Source organism: Coenobita brevimanus, chromosome 98 (assembly GCF_032717465.1).
Source record: "Coenobita brevimanus isolate Jiangsu-jjx chromosome 98, ASM3271746v2, whole genome shotgun sequence".
NCBI lineage: Eukaryota > Metazoa > Arthropoda > Malacostraca > Decapoda > Coenobitidae > Coenobita > Coenobita brevimanus.
Window position 1 is genome coordinate 14,920,001 of NC_137051.1, and position 19,688 is coordinate 14,939,688.

Genomic DNA, 19,688 nt, shown 5'->3' on the forward strand with positions numbered 1-19,688 from the left:
ATGTCTGGAGAAGAACCATTCACTATGACATTCACTGTGAGCAGGATTTTTTTTTTTTTTTCAACTAGATAAAAAAGCATGTGATTTTCTCTGCTTCGTATAACATAATACCAACAATCACTTCATCGTTCACGGACAGCAGGCAACTGTGTTTTTATTTATTTAGTTAATTAGTATTATTTCAGACGAAGAACTCATTAACTGATGGCAGGCATATGTGATTTGTATTTCTGACCAGGCGATGACCGACTCATTAAGCTTTTTACTTTCACCCTCAAGGAATAAAGTGCCTTCGCTTCTGTCCCAAGACTACTTAAAACTACTAAAAAATATGGAAGTCTTCACTGGCTTAATATGCGTCTCGGAGGGTTTAGCTTTTCCCCGATGTGTTCACCAAACCCAAGGAAGTTATTACATTCATCGACTGTACTAAATATAATGTGTCTGTGTTTTATCCTTTTTTAAATTCGTGTTATATCAGACGAGGAGCCGCTTATTCAGTCGCTGCTCACTCCCGAAGGGCAGAGAGGCATCATCTAGCATCCGTCTCAATTTCGCTAAACACTATCATCATTTCGCTATTCATATTCCGGGTTCTTAATATACCGAGTAAAAAAGTAGAGGAGTATTTTACCCATTCCAGGAGCTTCTAACGTTTCGGCCGTAATTTATCCTTTTTTTTTTTTTTCATCAGTTTGGCCAGATGCGTGGCCAAGGACCTGTCTCATCTCGCAACGCACTATTTCGTGAATCATTATTACTGTGTTTCTTTCAATACACAACACTCTTGGTCATTACACAAATATTTCTCCCAGTCTGTAACTCCTTAACCTCATCACTACAATGAGGTTTTCTGGAATTTTTTCTTGTTACCCCCAAACAAGTTAATCAATGTGAGAAGGACCGACGGAGGTGATATTTTCTCCCGTTAATCTTGCTATCACAGGACATTTACGCATCTCAGGAAGGACCTCTCGTAGTGAAGGGGTTAAGGACAGATAATATCTTTTCACTGTCTCACAAATACAGGACCATCGGGCGTTTTCACTCCCACATAAGCACTACGTTATCCAATTTGACTCTGATAATAAAGGACGTAGAATTTTTACAGCCTTACCACCACTTTCTATCTAGCATTTTGTACTGTCAGGACACTTTCCACTTTTATCTCCTGATGCCAACAAATACCTTGGATCTTAAAAAAAAAATAACTGCATATTCAACACTTTTCAGTTTGTTTCAGACTTTGACGATGGACATTTTCCTTTATTATTCACAGTACGTCACAGCAACAGTCAGCAATGAATAATCAATATTTCTAAATCAAATGTACGTGTTTATTTTTTCGGTGTCGAACTGACCAAATATGTATATATATTCAGCATCTGTTTATTCAGTAATTCATATCCAACAATTTTCAAACGCTCATTAAAATGTAATAACAGCCTCTCCTCTAACTTATTTCGCTATCTGTCAGACCTTAAACCATCATTTCATTTTCGTCAACAGGAAACTCAAATTATATTGTAAGGGAAACCATCTTCCTTCTTTATTTCGCTAACGGCACCCATATAGTAGAAACAACCCTTTCCTGGAGCCAACAACAACGAAACCCCTCCGGCCACTGCAACTTTAAACAGCGACACTAGTGATGAATAATTTCTGTTTCTCTCCTCTCGTCCATTCGTTCTCTCGAGTGGCTCTTCGACTACTGTGTTCCTGCTCACTGTTTGCTAGTTACGAAGCCCAACTGGACGTCATACCGTACCATATATATAAATTTACAGTTAATCTTATCGCTATCAGATGATTTTATTCACCCTACAAGATTCTGGGACATTCTGATTAGCAAGTTATATATGAAAACTATACCCAACTTCACATATAAATACACCTGTGTTGTCATCTTGCTGCTGGCAAACGTTTTTATTAATCTTATATTTGGGGATATTTTGGCACGGGAAGCAGAGATATACACACACACTTTACGCATTTAGTGTTGCCGCCATCAATCGATTTTACTGAGATATAAACATGGAGATCCTTTCGCAAGAGGACGTCATATTTTAATCTCGCCGCCACCACACGATTTAATGTATACAGTAACATCCACCAGCAGTTAGCGGTCAGTATAAACGCTCATCATCCCCTTCAAATTTATCCCCAGGATGTCATACATATTGTCATTCTGTCGCTGCTACACGACTTTATTGTGCTTACGAGTTCCAGGGACAGCTTGGGACAGGAAATATACACTATACACCCTTTATACAGCAACATCCACCTAGCTACAGGTAGAAACGCTAACCCGCTCAGCCTCAGGACGTCACCTAAATTTACGTCATTTACGTCACCTAAATTTTACGTCATTTACAACGTCGCCTAAATTTTACGTCATTTACGTCACCTAAATTTTACGTCATTTACGTCACCTAAATTTTACGTCAGCTGCATTTTAATCTCGCGGCTACCTGACAGTTTTATGCTTATTAACTACATTTGGCACGGGAAGCTGATAAGTCTATGCACACTTTATACAATAACACCTAACTACCTATCGGTATAAACGTTATCATATACTGTACTTTCCATTATACCCCTTTCAAGGTGTAGGGGCGGGGGCTAGGCTACTGTAGTCCAAAACATTGAAGGGCAGGTGAACGGCCTCCACTCCTGACGGCTACCGTTTGGAGATTCCAACTGATGTGTACAACACGTAACTTTTACTCCGAAAGACGTCTTAGTCCACTACATCACCAGGCGTCTACCTGTACATATATTTCCTTAGAAGTTAAACAGAAGCATGGTACCGAGCCTGTTTCTTTCATACACTTCTATATCACTTTAACTCATTTAGTTTTCTATATAGATATCCCACATACACTCATGGCCAATAGTTCCTTTACACCATCACGAAACTGCATCAGAGCCTAAGCAGACCTCGATAATCCGGTCCACTATAATCAAGAGAGGAGGAATCTGGCTTCATTAACCTGGAAAGTATAAGGTGTCAAAGCCGCCAGAGATCCGGCCAGGCTGATCAACAGTAATCGGGGGCTGGAATCTTGCTTCATTAATTCGGAACCAACCCCCTAGACGTGTAAAGGGAGTATTGACCGTGACTGTATTTGCCGCTAACTATTTCCCCACATTATATATCTGTCATTTGCCTGGATCCTCTTATTCTATCTGTCTTACATGGACACATTTATCTAGATTTATTTATACAGCACTTATGTGTATGTGGTAACTATGTATATATTTACACAGCAGCTTTATACACTCCTGCCCGAAATGAGGAACCTTCAGCCTCTTCACAACGATGATGCTTTTTATACTTTATTCCAGCGACTACCAGACTTATTTCATTTACCTTTAGTTCCCCTTATTAGTAAAGAGGTTAATGAGAGTAGTATCCTTACCCATTTTGTTCCCAGTTTCTTCTAAGCTGGAAAAAATCGTGAAAGTCAGCAGGAGTAATATATATATATATATATATATATATATATATATATATAAGGCGTCATCGCACTGAAGTGGTTAAGAGTGCTTGGTCCATCAGAGACTTCATTAAAATCGATCGCATGTTAATGAAAGGGAAGATGGTTAATTAAATCTAGGGCTCGAGGGTAATTTACAAGGTCCTTGGAAGTTAAATGAGCTAAGAAATATGGTCGGCTACTCTCATTCTCTGTATTAAATTGTGTATATTTAGCTTCTCCCCGTGTGCCTCCTCTACCTTCCTATTTCCTCTCGTATTTCCCATTTATACCCCCTTCCTTGTTCTTACCTCGTTTATGTTCTGTTTCATTAATATATTTTGTAATCCTTTCCATGTAAAACTTAAAATAATAGGATAAGTGCTGGAAGTGTGTGTGTGTGTGTGTGTGTGTGTGTGTGTGTGTGTGTGTGTGTGTGTGTGTGTGTGTGTGTGTGTGTGTGTGTACTGGTTAATACGTGTTTGCCTGTGTAAGTGTATCTGTGCAAATTAAACAAAATCAATCTCTCACCTACACAGAATGGTCAACTTCTGGTGAAATGGGCGTGGTGAGGGTGTCGGGCGTGGTGGGCGTGTAGGTGGACAGTGGCATGCCCTCGTCCTGGCCGGCCGTGGCGTGTGGTGAAGTGTGACGTCGGGCGTGGGACGGGGTGACGCTTGGGTGACGGTCAGAGGCGTACCGTAGCAACATGGCCTCCTGCTCCGGCGTGAACCCCATTTTGGTGTAACAATTCTTGATCGGGTGGGGCGAGCCGGAGTTCGGGTTGCCTGAGTTCGATTTGGGAGAAGTCCCGCTTATGTTCGATTTGGGGGACATCCCTATTAAGTTTGATTTTGGGGACATTCCAGTTAGGCTCAGACCATCCCGCATCTCACAGACCGGTAAAAGTCTCCGTTCAGTTACCCCTGGGGCTGAAAGTTCCGCCGAGATGCTTCTTGCGCGCGTTGGGGAGATCGGGCGGCCCAGACTCTCCTCCGACACGTCCCGAACGCGTCCACGCCAGTCTCCACACGTGGTTATCTGCGTCAGGGTAGAGATCCGTCTGCCGGGCCCTCCCCCGCTACCGCCACCTCCCGTCCCTGTGCCGCTGACGCAGACGTTGTGGTGATTGGGCCAAGTATTGGTGGAGTATGCGCCCTTGTACTTCATGGCACGCTTGGTGAAGAATCCGTGCCGAGCCAGCATGATAAATAAGTCCCTGCGATACTGCTTGGTGAGGATGGCATACAGGTACGGGTTGGCACATGAGTTGAGCGGGTAGAAGAAAACGAGGAGGAACTTGGCATGGGTGACTGAGATAAGCGGATACCCGGACACCGCAGTCAATCCAAAGAACGCGATGGGGGCCCAGCAAGCAAAGTCCGTGAAGACCAAAAGTGCCATCCTCTTCGCTACGGTGGTGTCTGAGGTGTTGGCGGCTAGGTGGTTGCCAGCGATGGAGCAATACATCTTGGCATAACAGACGCAGATCAGCATGAAGGCCAGGCCGTTGGTGATGAGTAGGATTAAGAGATACACCTGGTCTCCGCTGTCTTTTGTCTCCATGGGTAAGCATATGCTGGGGAGGTAGAATTTCATGACAAATTTTGGGGTCATTATCAATGTCATCATCATTAACATTGTTATCAACGTTTTCATGGTCAACTTTAATATAATTATAATAATTGCCATTAATAATGTAATCGCATCATTATCATCATAATCATCTTTACCATGATTATCACCAACACCATCATCGTTATGATCATCATCACCACAGTATAAAAATCTTACTGTTTTAAAAGGGTGCATATAAATCAAGATAGAAGATTACTGTAGATGACAAGAAGAGAACAATCAGAGTGCTTGCTTACGTAGGCCATTACTAATTCAAGACCAATCTTTTGTCTTCTCAAACCACCTATCCTCTGTTCACTGAGATTCTATCTTCACTCTCTCTCTAACAATATTCTACCCTTTCTACACATCCATCCTTTATCCATGAACTCTATTTTTTTTTTCTATTAAGCTACGTTTTATCCATCAACACTTCATTTTCCCTATCCATTTATTCGTATCCAGCAAAAATGTATCTTCTTTATCCACCTACCGATATCCACCAACAATCTATGTATCTTCTTTATCGAACCATCCATTATCCATCAACTCTCTATACACCAATACTATAATTTATTTCTCCCCCTACCCACTTTACACACGCCCTTCTCCACTAGTATTTTATATTATATATTGAACTCTGCTTCTATCCATTTGCCCCTATCTTCTCTATCCACATATCTACATCTTTCTTCAACTAATCATCTCTACAAATACCCTTCATCTATCAATACCACGTCACTTCTCTCCAGCTACCCTTTATCCACCACCCTTCTATCCACCAGTATTATCCCCTAACCACGAGTAATCTATCCAACCATTTATCTATTAATACCCTTTCTTCTCTAACCCTTCTATCCTTAACACACCTATCCACCCCTATGCACCCACCTGGTCTTGGAATAGCCGGATACGCCGACCAAAGGCAGAGCGGCCATGGTCAGAGAATAAATCCAAGCCAGCACCATGACCCGCATAGCCACGGATAGACGGAGACGCTTGTTGAGGTGGATGGCGTAGGTGATGGCGTACCAGCGCTCCAGGGTGATCACGGTCAAAGTCAGGATGGATAGTTCTGACGCGAATACTGTCAGGAAGCCCGCTACTTGGCATCCAGGCCCTGCGGATAGAGGATAGGAAATTAATAAAAGCTTAAATAAGTCTGGGCTGCTTGCTTGCCCCGAGCCTCCTGAGCTCTTGGGTACACTGGCTCAACCAGGTAAGTATATCAGGTGGGTATCTGGCCACCTGGTAGAGAATAATACGTAGTTCTGGTAGGCTAATAAACGTTAGATCAGAAGAGAATTTGATATTTACGTCAGGGTTAGGATGGACAGTTCTGACGCGAACACAGTTAGGAACCTCACTACTTGACATCCAGACCCTGTGGATAGAGGACTGGCCAATAAGTGCAATATCAGAAGAGAATGTGTTGGTACAGGATGGGTAGAGGGTGGACAGTTCCCATACCACCACTGTTATGATCCCGCCTGCTGCCAGTTACCAGGAAATTGGGAAAATCGTGTGAGAGCAGAATAGGTTGTACTGGTATAGGATAAGGTCAGGATGAACAGTTCTGACACAAAGTCTTTTAGGAAGTCAGCTATCTGGCATCCTGGATCTGCTGGGATGGAGGATAGTTAAGATGAGGAATAGATTACGTGATAAATATTACAATTAGAGATGTAGTGAGGACGGGGTACAGGCTGCAGATAGACAGAATTGAAACAAAAACTGCTTAAATACGGACAACTTGACATCCTCGACCCGCGGGAGATAGGTGGTGGTTAGAGAACAGACGAAGATTAGGATGAGAATGCCAAACTGAGGACAGGAAACTGTCTGAGGACGGACAGCAGTGAGGATAGTATGAGGAACAAGGGGTGAGGGAAGTCTGATAAAGATGGTAGGGACATTAATGAGAGAGTATAAGACAGACATAAGCACCAGAGATGAAACTGCAACATAAAAACTAAACAATAGAGGCAATAAAAAAAGCTGCCAAAGGAACGGAGGGAGAGAGAGAGAGAGAGAGAGAGAGAGAGAATGGCAGGTAAGAAAGTCATAATAGGGAAACTGATGACAAATAAAAAAGTTGAGTAGAAACAAAGAGAACGAGGATATAAAACAAAGGATGTGAAAGACAGGGAACGATGATTGTTGGTAAGAAAGGTGATGATGATGAAAGGGGAGATGACAGGTGATGGGTGGAGATTGACAGATGCAAGACAAACGCTGCGTAATTAATGCTTTAATGGATTTGAGGATGTGCAGAAAGAGAGAATTTTTCTATGTATAAAGTGGTAAAAAGTGTATGATGGCGACTTCAGAAAAACAGAGAGAGAGAGAGAGAGAGAGATTTATGGAACACACACCCTACTTTCCTCCTCCCTCTCCATTTACGTCCCTCAAACACTCATTATCTGGTAAAAATTGTGTTGTATACCCACCGCCAGGCAACTTATCTCTCAAGCCCCGTCCCCCCACCCACCGTCCCTTGAGTGGAAGGCCATAGACTTGAGAGGACAACTTCAGGAAGGGGGACACGGATTAGACGACAAGTTGCCTGAAGACGAGTATAGAGATTTTTGTATCAAAATAAATAAATAAATAAACAAATAAATACATGCGCTGGACAAGGAGTATATGGGGCAGATCAGCAACGACATTTACCTCTTAAGTTTTGCATACCTCAGTACGAGTTTCGTGCGTTATATTCCTTGGGTTATATCCCACAAAAGATGGACTGGGATGGCATCTAGCTTTCTGCGATCTTCATAATATAAAAAAGCAAGGCAAAACTATGTAATCTCACTTCACGGCAGGCGACTATTTGAAACGTGTCAGTTCACAACAAATGCAAATAATACCAGAGATAGCCTTAAAAAAGGTTTCCTGTAATGTGACGCTCCCGATCACTAGGCAGCGACTTCTCTCTAAACCTCCTCTATCCTCCTCTTCCTCGTCCTCCTCCTCCTCCTCCTCCTTGAAAAAAGTACGCCTTATCCCATGTCTGCTGAATGCTGTGCGGTGGGAAATAATATTTTTGAGGAATGAGCAAACCACACACACACACACACACCATTTATGTAAATCTCAACATGATTCTTTTTCTTTTGATCCATGTGCTGGTGGTCGTCCCCCCCCCCTCTCTCTCTCTCTCTCAATCGTCCCTCGTGGCGCTACTCGCTCTAAACCGAGGTCCGTGAGAGAGCTAAAATTTTTTACTCCTAAAAGCCAGCCCTGGTTCAAAGAGAAACGTGGACTATGAATGCGGGAGAGGGTGTACTTGTGTGGCTCTGTGTACACCCTCCACAGATTTAGTACAGATAGTGTACTTGCGTGTCTCTGTGTACACCCTCCACAGATTTAGTACAGAGGGTGTACTTGTGTGTCTCTATGTACACCCTCCACACATTTAGTACAGAGGGTGTACTTGTGTGTCTCTGTGTACACCCTCCACAGATTTAGTACAGAGGGTGTACTTGTGTGGCTGCGTACACCCTTCAAAGGATCGGTACAAATGGTATGCCTCCCTGGCTCTGCTAATGCACTCCACAGCTACAATACAGAGGGTGTACAGTAGTAAGTGTAGACATCAGTGTACTTCGTGACTCTCTGTACAGAATCAGCAAAAACACAGTACACAGTGCACAGGAGAGGGTGTATTTAACCTTCTGCACATCCTCTCTATTACTACAGTAGCGGGTGTGTGTACTTCGGAGACTCACTGTACACACCCTACAACTACACTAGGGAGAGTGTGTTTCTGTGTCTCTCTGTACATCCACAACAGCTGTAGCAGAGAGGGCGTTCTTCTGTGGCTCTCTGTACATCCTCCATTGCTAAAGTAGACACTTTTTCCACGTACGAACATATTATACACTATCATTCCCTTTACTATGAAGACACAGCTTTGTACTTTATTCATCCAGCCTAACGCTCGGCTATACAGCGACGCCCTGATGTTCCCCTACCACTGGGAAACTAATCTTCATTTCAAAATTACACTAGATACAACAGTAAGAGAAAAGAATATACTGTAGTGTAGCCATTCCAAGGGGGCTGCTTATCGCTTGCCTCCCATGTTGGATCAATACTCTGCAAGTCGTGTCCTATCCTTAAGAGACTTTTCTAAGCTACTCAGAAATAATCAAATGGGTTGGGATCTCTTAACCTGATAGGAGCTTCAGAAGAGCCAGGGAATTATCACCTAAAGTGTACATTCTATCTCTTCTGATCTGTTAGTAAGTTCAGTTGAGTAAGGGAACTATCAACCGGCAGGGTACATTCTAATCTGATTCGATGCACTATCGCTGAGTGTGAGTACATTTTCTTTGCCGTTAGTAAACACAGACGGCGGGTGATTTTAGTTATGGTATTGTTTAGAATATTTTGCGTAAATTCACCAAGTCTGAATGTACAGACGTATTGGTACGCGGAAAAGTACATTTTCGTGTGTCATCACTTAACTGACGAGAGGAGTGAAGAGGGCAATGAGCGAATCTTATTTCATCAGCTATAACCCTACATATGGGTATGAGAAACAGACACTGAACGGAAGGGAAAGATTTACAAAAGTGAGTAGCAGAGAACGTGTTTTTAAACCTATTCAACCCGAGAATGCTTCTTTTTCTTTTATTTTTGGTATCTCCATACCATTTTATTCAACTTAGAAAAACTCTTTCAAACTGGAGGGGTTAACTCCTTTAACAGTCACGGATCTCCTAACCAGATTAAAATCATCTGGTAACTGCAAGATGAAACTACAAAGAGACGTCACCATAATGAAGGGGTTAACTGATATGTCTGGTCTAAGAATTATAGATACAATGAGGAATACTGGGAAAGACGGAAGCTTTGACATGGCTGAAAGAGAAAAAGACATACAGAGCGGTGTGGTGGCGTGGACGAAGAGAAATACAGAAGGGAGGTGTAGGACGTGTGAACTGAATGCTGGAAAAATCGAGTGACAAGGGAAGTGTTTGGTGTGAGGTAACTGGTGATACTGTCATGGGACGCCCTTCAGATGAATGGTAGAAAAGAGGCGACAGTTTTAAAAGTGAGGGAGTTGGATACAGAGGAATTACAGCTGAGGAAGTGAAAGGCACGGGTAAGGACAGAACTTTTCAATGATGATCTGAGTTTCTGGGAAGGGAGGGAAAGTGTTAGAATGACAGATAGGTCAGTAAACAAATGGAAAAATTACTTAGCATATACCTGATTACGTGTATTAACCTTTTCTATGCGGTGATGTCTTAGTTGTTCATTCTCGGAACCACCAGACGGTTTTATTCACCTTACAAGAACCCGTACTAGACTTCTTTTACTCAGTCTTTTACTTGGCCCAAATTACCATCTTTACAGGTTGATTGCCGAATTACAAGAGGTTACCACTAGATTATGGTGCTAGTCACGAAGAAAAAGATGGAAAAAATGTAGAGTCACAGCATTGTTCTTTTCTGCCACAGTTACGTGAAATACTGTAAGCTACAAAAACGAAAAATCTGGGCTAAGTTAACTTGAAAGAACTATAGCTAATGTATTAATGAAACTATAATTATCCCCTACAGTTCGAAAAGTCTCTCCCAAGTTGAACAAAGTCGTCTGGAGGAAGCAAGAATGAAGCATATGAAAAAGATGCCACTGTACTTTATTTGCCTTAACAAGTGCTTCAATGAAAAACCCAACTCAACATACCTTCTTCCCCTCTCTCTCACGTTCCCCTACACCCTTCTCCCCTTCTCACTCCCTCACAACTCACCATTCTGCCAGTCAATAGCGTAGTTGAAGTAGACGCCGATAGTGTGGAGGTCCATGGCGGCTATGATGAGGAGGTAGAGGCCCATGGAGAGGTCGGCCACGGCCAGGTTACACATGAGGAACTTTGAGACGGTCATCTTGAAACGGGTACTCATTAGCACGATCATCACGGCGAGGTTACCTGGGGAGAAATTTGGGTGAGTGGAGGGGTGAGTGGGATGTCTGGGGGAAGGAAATAAAGGCAGAGAAGGGTGAGTGGAAGGGTGAGGTGGAAGTTTGGGGGAAGGACATACAGAAAGGTAGAGAAGGGTGAGTGGAATGGCGAGTTGGAAGTTTGTGGGGAGGGTATATAGAAAGGTAAAGGGTGAGTGGATGGGAGAGGTGGAAGTTTGGGGGAAGGGAATATAAAAAGGTAGGGAAGGGTGAGTGGAAGGGTGAGTTGGATGTTTGTGGGAAGGGTATACAGAATGGCAAATGACGCAAGTACACAACACCATGACCAATTTGATACACAGACAAGGAAAAGAATGGGAAGATAAACACATTAAACAATACGGATTAAGAAATAAATTGGGACACAAGGGGTATACAGAAAGGTAGAGAAGCATATATACAGCATAAGGAACATTTTGATACGCATAAGACGAATGTAAAATAAACAGATTAAACACGAAAGACAAAATATACTCGGATTAAACTGGGTGAAAACAGAGAAAATGTGAGAGAAAACAGCGCAGACGGGTGGCGGGTAGAGAGGAAGGGGCAGGAAAGGGAACATATATTAGTAAAAAAAAGCCAATGGAGGGCGAGTATGTAGGGGAGAAGTTTTGAAGACAGATAAATCGGTAGTTAGAATACTGAAGAGGTGTGTGTGTGTGTGTGTGTGTGTGTGTGTGTGTGTGTGTGTGTGTGTGTGTGTGTGTGTGTGTGTGTGTGTGTGTGTGTGTGTGTGTGTATGAAATAAATAAATGGCAAAGATATAATCAGGAATAAAGCTGGAGAAGACGAGAGAGAGAGACAGAGAGAGAGAGTAGTGTTTCTCTCTCTCTCTCCCCACGTCATTCATCATCCCAGACTCCTCAAACTTGCAAATAAGCGATTCCCATTCTTCTTTGTTCTTATGTTTTTCTTACCCCTGACGTCCAAAGTTTTATTTTTGTTCAGTTTCTTTATTACCGGTACTTATAGTGTTTCATCTTTCCCTTCTGTTTTATTGTTTTTTTTCTTTAATGTCCTTGTATTCTGTATTTCTTTTCCCGCTCTTATTGTTCATTTTCCTCTATTCTTATTTATTATACCTTGTTTCTTCCTTTAAGTTCTTGTCTTCAATTTCCATAGTATTCATACCGCCTTTCTCTCCCTTTGTTTCTCTTGATCTGCTTCTTTTTTCCTGTCTCTTTCCTTTCCTTTCTCTGCTTCTGATAGCTTGTTGTCTCTCTGTTATTCTTTCCTGCAATTTTCTTACTCTTTCCTTCTGCTCTTACTATGCATTTCCTTCCTTTTCCTGTCTTCACCCTTTTCTTAAACATTAAATAATTAGTCTTTCCCTTTTCTCTCGTACGTCTTTTCTGCTTTCAAACAATCCTCTTATGTCTTCTCGCAGTTGTTATTGTCGTTCTTATCCTTCTTCTCTTTCCTCAGGTCTTCCTTCTTGGTGTGTCTTCAAGTCTTCCAGTTTTACTCCGTACATATTCTCCTCCATCCTTCTGTTCCATTATGTCCTCTTTGTTTCTTTTTTGTGTGTTTTTTTTTTAAATGTTGCTATAGTCTTCTTTTCTTCTCATTCTGTTCTTTTTTTTCTCCTCTTCCTTCGACTGTCTGCATTATTCCTTTTTAATCTATCGTACAAATTCTCTCCAACCACTCCTCTTACATTCCTACCGTTTTCTTTGCCTCCTGTCTTCCTTCTTCTCCTTCCTTCCCTCTTCCCTCTGCTGTCCTTCTCTGTTATTACCTCGTCCTTCCATTACTGTCGTTTCACTTCTCTCGACTCATTTCTTTTCTACTCCCCTAGTGTAATCCCTCTTTATTTAGAATGTATTATTTCGAAGAGGAAATGTTAGTCTTTATTAACCATTGCACTATAACAGGTAATCCTTAAGCCGAATAAAGTGAAATAAATCAAGAAATAAATTACAGGGTTAACGAGTTCCTGGAAGAGGGTAAGTGACAAAGAAGACATGGGTTGGGGAAAAAGAGGTTCCATTAGAGGGGAGAGTTAGGTAAAAATAAATGACCAGAAATTAACTGAGAAAAGTAAAGATGGGTGACCTGGTTGGCTGGAGATGAGAAGAAAAGTAAAGGGATGCAAGAAGCGCTAGTGTCCCTTCGCTGAGAGAGGTTTACCCATCATCATCATCATCATCATCATCAAGTATCAGTTCCTACTCCTGGTCTATTTCTTTTCACAATCACTAAGAGAGAGAGAGAGAGAGAGAGAGAGAGAGAGAGAGAGAGAGAGAGAGAGAGAGAGAGAGAGGAAAGAAAAAGACAATAAAAACACCACAGCACAGACTTCATTTTCTTTTATCTCACCTCCTCCTCCTCGCATTATTTTTCATCCCTAATTACCCGTATCTAAACTTCTGCTCCATAACTGCACTTTAATTACATCTTCATTACTTACAAGACAATCACCGAAAATAATCACCATCTTACGTCTGTCGATATTTTCTGCTTCTTCAAGTCGTCTACTTTTCCCCTTCTAATCACTCTTCCATCTCCTACTACTTAATTACGTCCAAACTACACTCCCAAATCACTGATCAAACAAATATCCATCAAAAAGCGCTACCCACCGTTCAACATTGTTTCCTACCTTACATACACCTGGTCCCATAAATACCCTTCGTACGCTTGTTTCTTCTTAACCTCTTCCATACCATGAGACTTTCGCCATTCATTTCTGTTTTCGACTGTCGATTTTATACAGCTTTGGAGTTTTTTCATTCCAACTGGAGAGGTTAGGTGCAGTTCATCATCATTATTATTCTACATTTTCTTCATTTCGTCACACTTTTATTATTCATTGTTTCCTTTTTCAACCTGTTAATAATTCTCTCTAAATACTTTCCTATTCACACATCAAAAGAATAACCAAGAAAATCACGTTCAGTCGTCGGACGTTCCTGAGCGTCAGTCATACTTACTATAAAAAATCTGGACCGTCAGTCTTGGCGAAACCCAGTTCTGGCGTTTGAATGCCACAACAGTCGCTAGATTGGGCGAGAATGCGCTGCACGAGCACTAAAAGCGCGCAAATTTTGAATGTTTCTTCTGTTTAATAAACCAGACACTTCGCTAACCCATTCTAAACTGTTACTTCTATGTACGAAATAAGTACATTTGCGCTAGAATTGGGTTCAAATGATGGTAGAACGTATAAAGAGGATGAATTCATAAGCAAGATAGTGTAATGTATAGCCTAGACTGAATTATGATTTATCTTCCTTTTGCTGTAATTTGCATGAAAATAATTATTGAGATTATCCTGACGATTTCATACGAGCAAAGTGAATGTATTATTGCATTCTTCATAGATTTCCATGTTCCTGGCCAGCTCACGAGTCATGAATTATACAGCAGTTTATTCAGGTTATGTGCACTCTCACTCATGCAGCAGTACATCATGTGTCCCTAAATTTATATTGCAAAATGTAAATACAGAGTTAATGAAGAATTATTTTTAGCATGGAGACTAATTTACTTCTTTACAAAGCTGGTTGAATGGTGACATTCATTGCAGCATCAACACAAGAGGGAAACAGTAACACTCCGTTCTTTTTCAGCTGCTTCTTTCCACTCCCGTCATCCAGCCATGGCCAGCAGACCATATTGGAAAATATAGGTTATAAGATGTGTGTACTGCATCAGTTGTTCTTTCAATTTCTATATATCTAACTATAGTTTTTTCCCTACATTATTTTCACCTTCCCTGTTTGAGGTATTATTGGTAAATTTCCGGTTTAGCTCCGTAATTATACTACTCTGAGATTCATATTCTTTATCATTACCTTTCCCTTCAAGCAGTATGCAATGATTTCCTAAGTTACATGGTATATACAGTAGCTAATTATTTCTGTCCCAGTCTGCTAGACAAGCTTTCCTTTTTGTTTCCCAGAAATTATTCCACTTCTACAGTACTTTCATCCAGTTCTGTTTTATATATTTTCAGATTGTTTACTGTTCTGTTTTCCTAGCTTTCTCCTACTCTGGTCATATACTTGATGTTTGTTTCCTTCACTATATACGGTATATATCTTATTACTTCCTGTTAGTCATTGCTTAACTGCACCTTTCATGCTTTTGTATACCCCTTCCACCCTAACCAATATTCCATGACTTTTCTACACCTATATACTCCTCCATTACAATAACTGTCATTTCTATCCAATTACTGAAACTAGTTTTTATATTATATATGCATGGAACAGGCAATTTCCTCAGGCCTGTAGCTATTTTTAAGTAAGAACAGCTCTTGGGATTGAAATATGCTTTTGTTTTTTTGTAATTCGCATGAAAAAATCTGCATTTACTGACAAGTTTTGCTTTAGAGCCAACACACCTATGCTCAAATCTGAATGCTTGATTGAAACAGGCAGTATTTCAGCCAGCATCCTAACCAACCAATTCACTCGTACCGGTATTTGGTAACCTTACCCAAATATCTTAACTACATCAGCTTATCAATTTATTTTGGGGCAAAAACGAATCACATTTTTTCGGTACTGATGAAAAATTTTTGTCAGTTTTATTATCAATTTCTGAAACTTAACTGTAAGAGAGAACACTAAAACAGGTGAAAAATACAAACCAAACTAGCCATTTACCAACGCTGACCAAACTCTGATGTGTAATTTCTGCCATTTAATATAATATTGTATATGCACTTCTTACACGTCATTTATTCATGACTTTTCATAGGCAAGAAGTGTCACACAATGATGTTGTTGGACTAGAGGCAGAAGCTTACTGGCTTACCCTCAAATGTGCTAACTAAAGCACTGAGCTGGCTAACACACACACTTTCAAACAGTTGCCGTTTCAAAAATCTATTCAGAAAGTACACAGGTAGTCTGAAATAAACTAGAAAGCATAATGTAATAGCCTACCTCAATATTACGAGCCACGTCGACCCCATAGAAGTTTTTGTTTATCGTATTCGTTACGGAAGCGTTTAGTCTTGTAAAATCTTATGAACAGCCTTGTTTTTCTCATATATTTTAGCCTGCTAGGGAAAATTTGATTGCTGAATTATTCAGTTTTTATGAATTGAAAAACTGGATATCATATTTATGAATATTTAAATTTGTTATACGAAGGAGTGGTCTCTTGTGGCGTTTATTCTCCTGTGACATTCCAATACTATATTTTACGCCATAACCAGGTGACGAACGCCTGGCGTGAACAGCATATTTATTTATGGTACGAAAAACAGGAACGTCAGACGCTCACGTTCGTCAATACTGGCTTTTAGTTTTTATAGTACGGCCCTTAGACTCTTCGTTTCCAGTCCTTGAGGTGGCCAGGGGGTTTTCTGTCATGTTAAATGCTATCAGAGGCGTAGGTCTGTCTCTTGTCCTTATACGTCCTGTAGCCTCGTCTTGGGCTCCTACTCTTCGACTAGGGTAGTATGGGACATTTCTTTCTTCTTTATTTTTTTTTTTACCTTACTTGCTCACTCTTAATAACCTTTCTTTTAATTCTTACTCTTTGATCCATCACTCGTTCACTCCGCTGACGAATTTTCATTTTACTCAGCCTGTCACTGGCGATTTAATGGAACTTCGAAGTGTTTCCTAGTATTAAGGAGGTTTAGGAAGGCTAGATTTAACACTTCCAACTCACAAAGTATTCCCAACACTGAATACAATCGTCTAACAGCAACAGGAAAAAAAATATAAAAAGGTGTGTTATTATTCTGAAAGAGTTAAATACACCCAAGTTACATTCCAAAATCGCTCACCAAAGGGAGACAATGACAACATAAATGCCGCTTTCCAAAGTTCATCACTATCTTTTTACTCTCCCGCTTGTCTTTTTTCTCATTCTTAATCCTACTCCCCCAGTAATTTCCATAATAAAAAATGAATAAAAATAAGAGCAATGATAAGGAAACCACAACCACGCTGAGCTCATCGATATTTCAACACTCTCCCCAGTCATTTCAATCATTCTCCTTTAATCACCACTCGTCCAGGTCTCTAATTACACCCTAATTACTCGTCAATACCACCAACAAAAAAACACCATCAAAGTTACTCATTATCTCCCACCCACACTCCCCAGCTCCCCCTACTCTCCCACTCATAATTGCTGGCCATTAAGTGAGGGACTAATGAGCCGCCCAGTAATCAAAGTCGACCCACAAAACATCAAAGAGCAAAAATGTGAGTTGAAACAGCATTTCTACTTAATCTTTTGGGGGTTTCTCTCACCACTACGCATTATTCATAATTTTGAGGCGTCTATTTCCACCATCACTCATCCCCTCCACATCTATTCCATAATTTTTTTCTCGTTATTTATCTTTTAGGTTTCTCTCCGTTCCTTCTGTCAACTTTATTATCATTCAGGTTTCTCCCCATTTCATGTTTCACTCTTTCTCATCTCTTCTAGTCCGTGACTTTATTTTGTTTATCATTTGTCTCTATTTCTTTTATCACTTTTCCTGTCCACTTGTTATCCCAAACTTTCTTCATTTCGTTTATAATTCTGAAGTTCTCTCCACTTCTCCACCACTCCTCACCACTGCCAGCCCCTAACTTTCTCCATTTCGTTCCATCATTTCAGAGTTATCTCCGGGTCTTTTCCTCACCATTTTTTTCAATCGGCCACTTTCATCATTCACCCCCAGCCCACTCCTTACTCCAGTAACCTGCCCACACACTCCCAATAAAGCCCAGTCAATCCATAATTTCATCTCCACTTAACACTCTTTAACCCCACCAGTCCTGATTGTCCTTTTTATTTACTGTTGCTGCTACCAGACGATTTTCTTGGGTTAGGAAAGGCCTCTTGTGCTGAAGGAGTTTACTAAGCGTTTTCTACCACTGTGCGACGTATGCTCCAAAAGGATAAAATCTCGGCCAGTTTTAGGTAGATGAACTATACCTCCAAAATCCCTCTACGGACTCACCAAACGAAGAGGTGAATCCCACAGCCACTCGAAGCTTCAGAACACGGATCCCATTTCTCTTCTTAGCCATCCCCAAACTATCTCCCATTCCGCATGCCCCCAAATTCCTTCCCAGACTCATCAAGCACCGCATCCTACTACTCCCAAAATCCCTCTACGGACTCACCAAACACGGCGGTGACCACAACGAACCACACGGCCACCCGGAGCCCAAGGTTGCCCATGATGTCCTCGCAGGGGTTGAAGGCGTCGGGCAGGGGGAAGCACTGGACGTCTCGGTAGTTCTTCGAGAGGTTGCCAAGACAGATGGTTCGGTCGACCCTGGGTGAGAGAGGGAGGATTAGAGGGGATTATGGGATTGGTTTAAATCATTGAAGGAGAGCGAGAGAGAGAGAGAGAGAGAGGGAAAGAAAAAAAACATTATATCACTACAGCCACAATCAATACCAAAGCTAATATACTAATAAAGGATAAAACATGAAACTCAAAAACACAATAATTCTCACTCGATATCAACTTTGCCTGGCAAGAATTCGCCTCCTCCGCCCTCCCATTCGCCGTGGCCGCCCCCAGGAGTCTCCACCAGGTCACCGAACCCTCCCATCCCTCCGTCGAACCTGCCGGGAAGGTCGTACTGCTCCGGGTAGTTCAGGTCGTGGTGATGGATGGGCCGGCGTAGGTGCGGTGGACAGACGCCGTTTACGCACTCGTCAGCGTAGTAGTAGTCTTCCTCTCCGCCGACGCCGAAATCGTGTGCGTCGAATCCCCCATCGAAGCCGTGGTAGCCGTAGTGGTCGATCTCGCCGAACCCTCCTCCCCCTCCACCGACAAAGCTCTGGTCAGGCTCGGGGTAGTAGTGGTGGTGGTAGTAGTAGTCGGGGTGGTCGCCCGTACTTTGGAATCTGGTCACGGCCGGGCCTTGAACTTCGGTATGGTGGGAGGTAGATGCTGGGGTCATTTTGTAGCTTTTTCTCACCGCCGTCGCTCCTTCACTCGTACTTTTCCCACCAGTAGTCCCATATTTTACCCCTGGGTCCTCTTTTGCTACAGTTCCCCCATTACTTACTCCTTTCTCCTTTTTTCCACTAGCTCCACCATTATGTGCTTCATGGTCCCTTTCTCCATTAGTTTCCTCACTCTCTATCCCTGAATCTTTTTTTGTACCAGTTCTACCATTCTCTATTTCTGGGTCTCTTTTTCCACTAGTTCCCCCATGATCTATTTCAGGGTCAACCTTAACACTTTGCCCCGTGTTGCCCCATGACCCTGCCTGTCTCATGTCCACGTACGTAGCCACCCCACTGGCTCCCTGTGTAGAGCCATCCGGGTAGCTGATTGCCTGACCCGTTGCTAGAGGCTTCCCACCGGCGAGTAATCGATCTTCCCTTATTATTCCATCTTCTTTGAGGCCTTCCAGTCTTATCTCAGGTGTCTTCTTTTTTCCTCCTCTCTTCTCCTCTCTCCTCTCCATCTCCCCTTCCTCATCTTCTTCCACTTCCCTCACACCTTCTTCTACTTCCCTCCCTTCTTCTTCCCTTTCTTCCCCTCTTCCGGATCCACTAATCAGCTGTGTTTGCTCCGACAACAACTTTTTTGACTCGTTAACTCGGTGCAACTCAGGCGTACCCGAGCCAACCCACCTTTGTGTTGTGGGACGCGGGGAGGGAGGGGATAAGGGCGAAGGAGAAGGG

The 19,688-nt window shown here is 42.0% G+C and overlaps 1 protein-coding gene across 1 annotated transcript; it reads right to left on the reverse strand.

The window, feature by feature from the left end:
• Positions 1–4,010: 4,010 nt before the first annotated feature.
• Positions 4,011–19,276, reverse strand: LOC145414197 (uncharacterized). Its single transcript, XM_080283772.1, has 6 exons — positions 18,504–19,276; positions 18,164–18,318; positions 10,861–11,040; positions 5,988–6,216; positions 4,317–5,058; positions 4,011–4,262 (listed from the first exon to the last, which is right to left on the reverse strand). The coding sequence occupies exons 1-6, from the start codon at positions 19,274–19,276 to the stop codon at positions 4,011–4,013; spliced, it is 2,331 nt and encodes a 776-aa protein (XP_080139898.1).
• Between the last annotated feature and the right edge of the window lie 412 nt (positions 19,277–19,688).

What these genes read in the sequence shown, in the direction of transcription:
- LOC145414197 (XM_080283772.1), bottom strand. Translation starts at nt 19,276, where the DNA reads ATGAGACAGGCAGGGTCATGGGGCAACACGGGGCAAAGTGTTAAGGTT. An exon ending in CGCTATTGACTGGCAGAATG is followed by an intron (nt 6,217 to 10,860) that starts GTGAGTTGTGAG and finishes CTCTATCCGCAG; the next exon opens with GGCCTGGATGCCAAGTAGCG. An exon ending in CAAAATCAAACTTAATAGGG is followed by an intron (nt 4,263 to 4,316) that starts ATGTCCCCCAAA and finishes AACTCAGGCAAC; the next exon opens with CCGAACTCCGGCTCGCCCCA.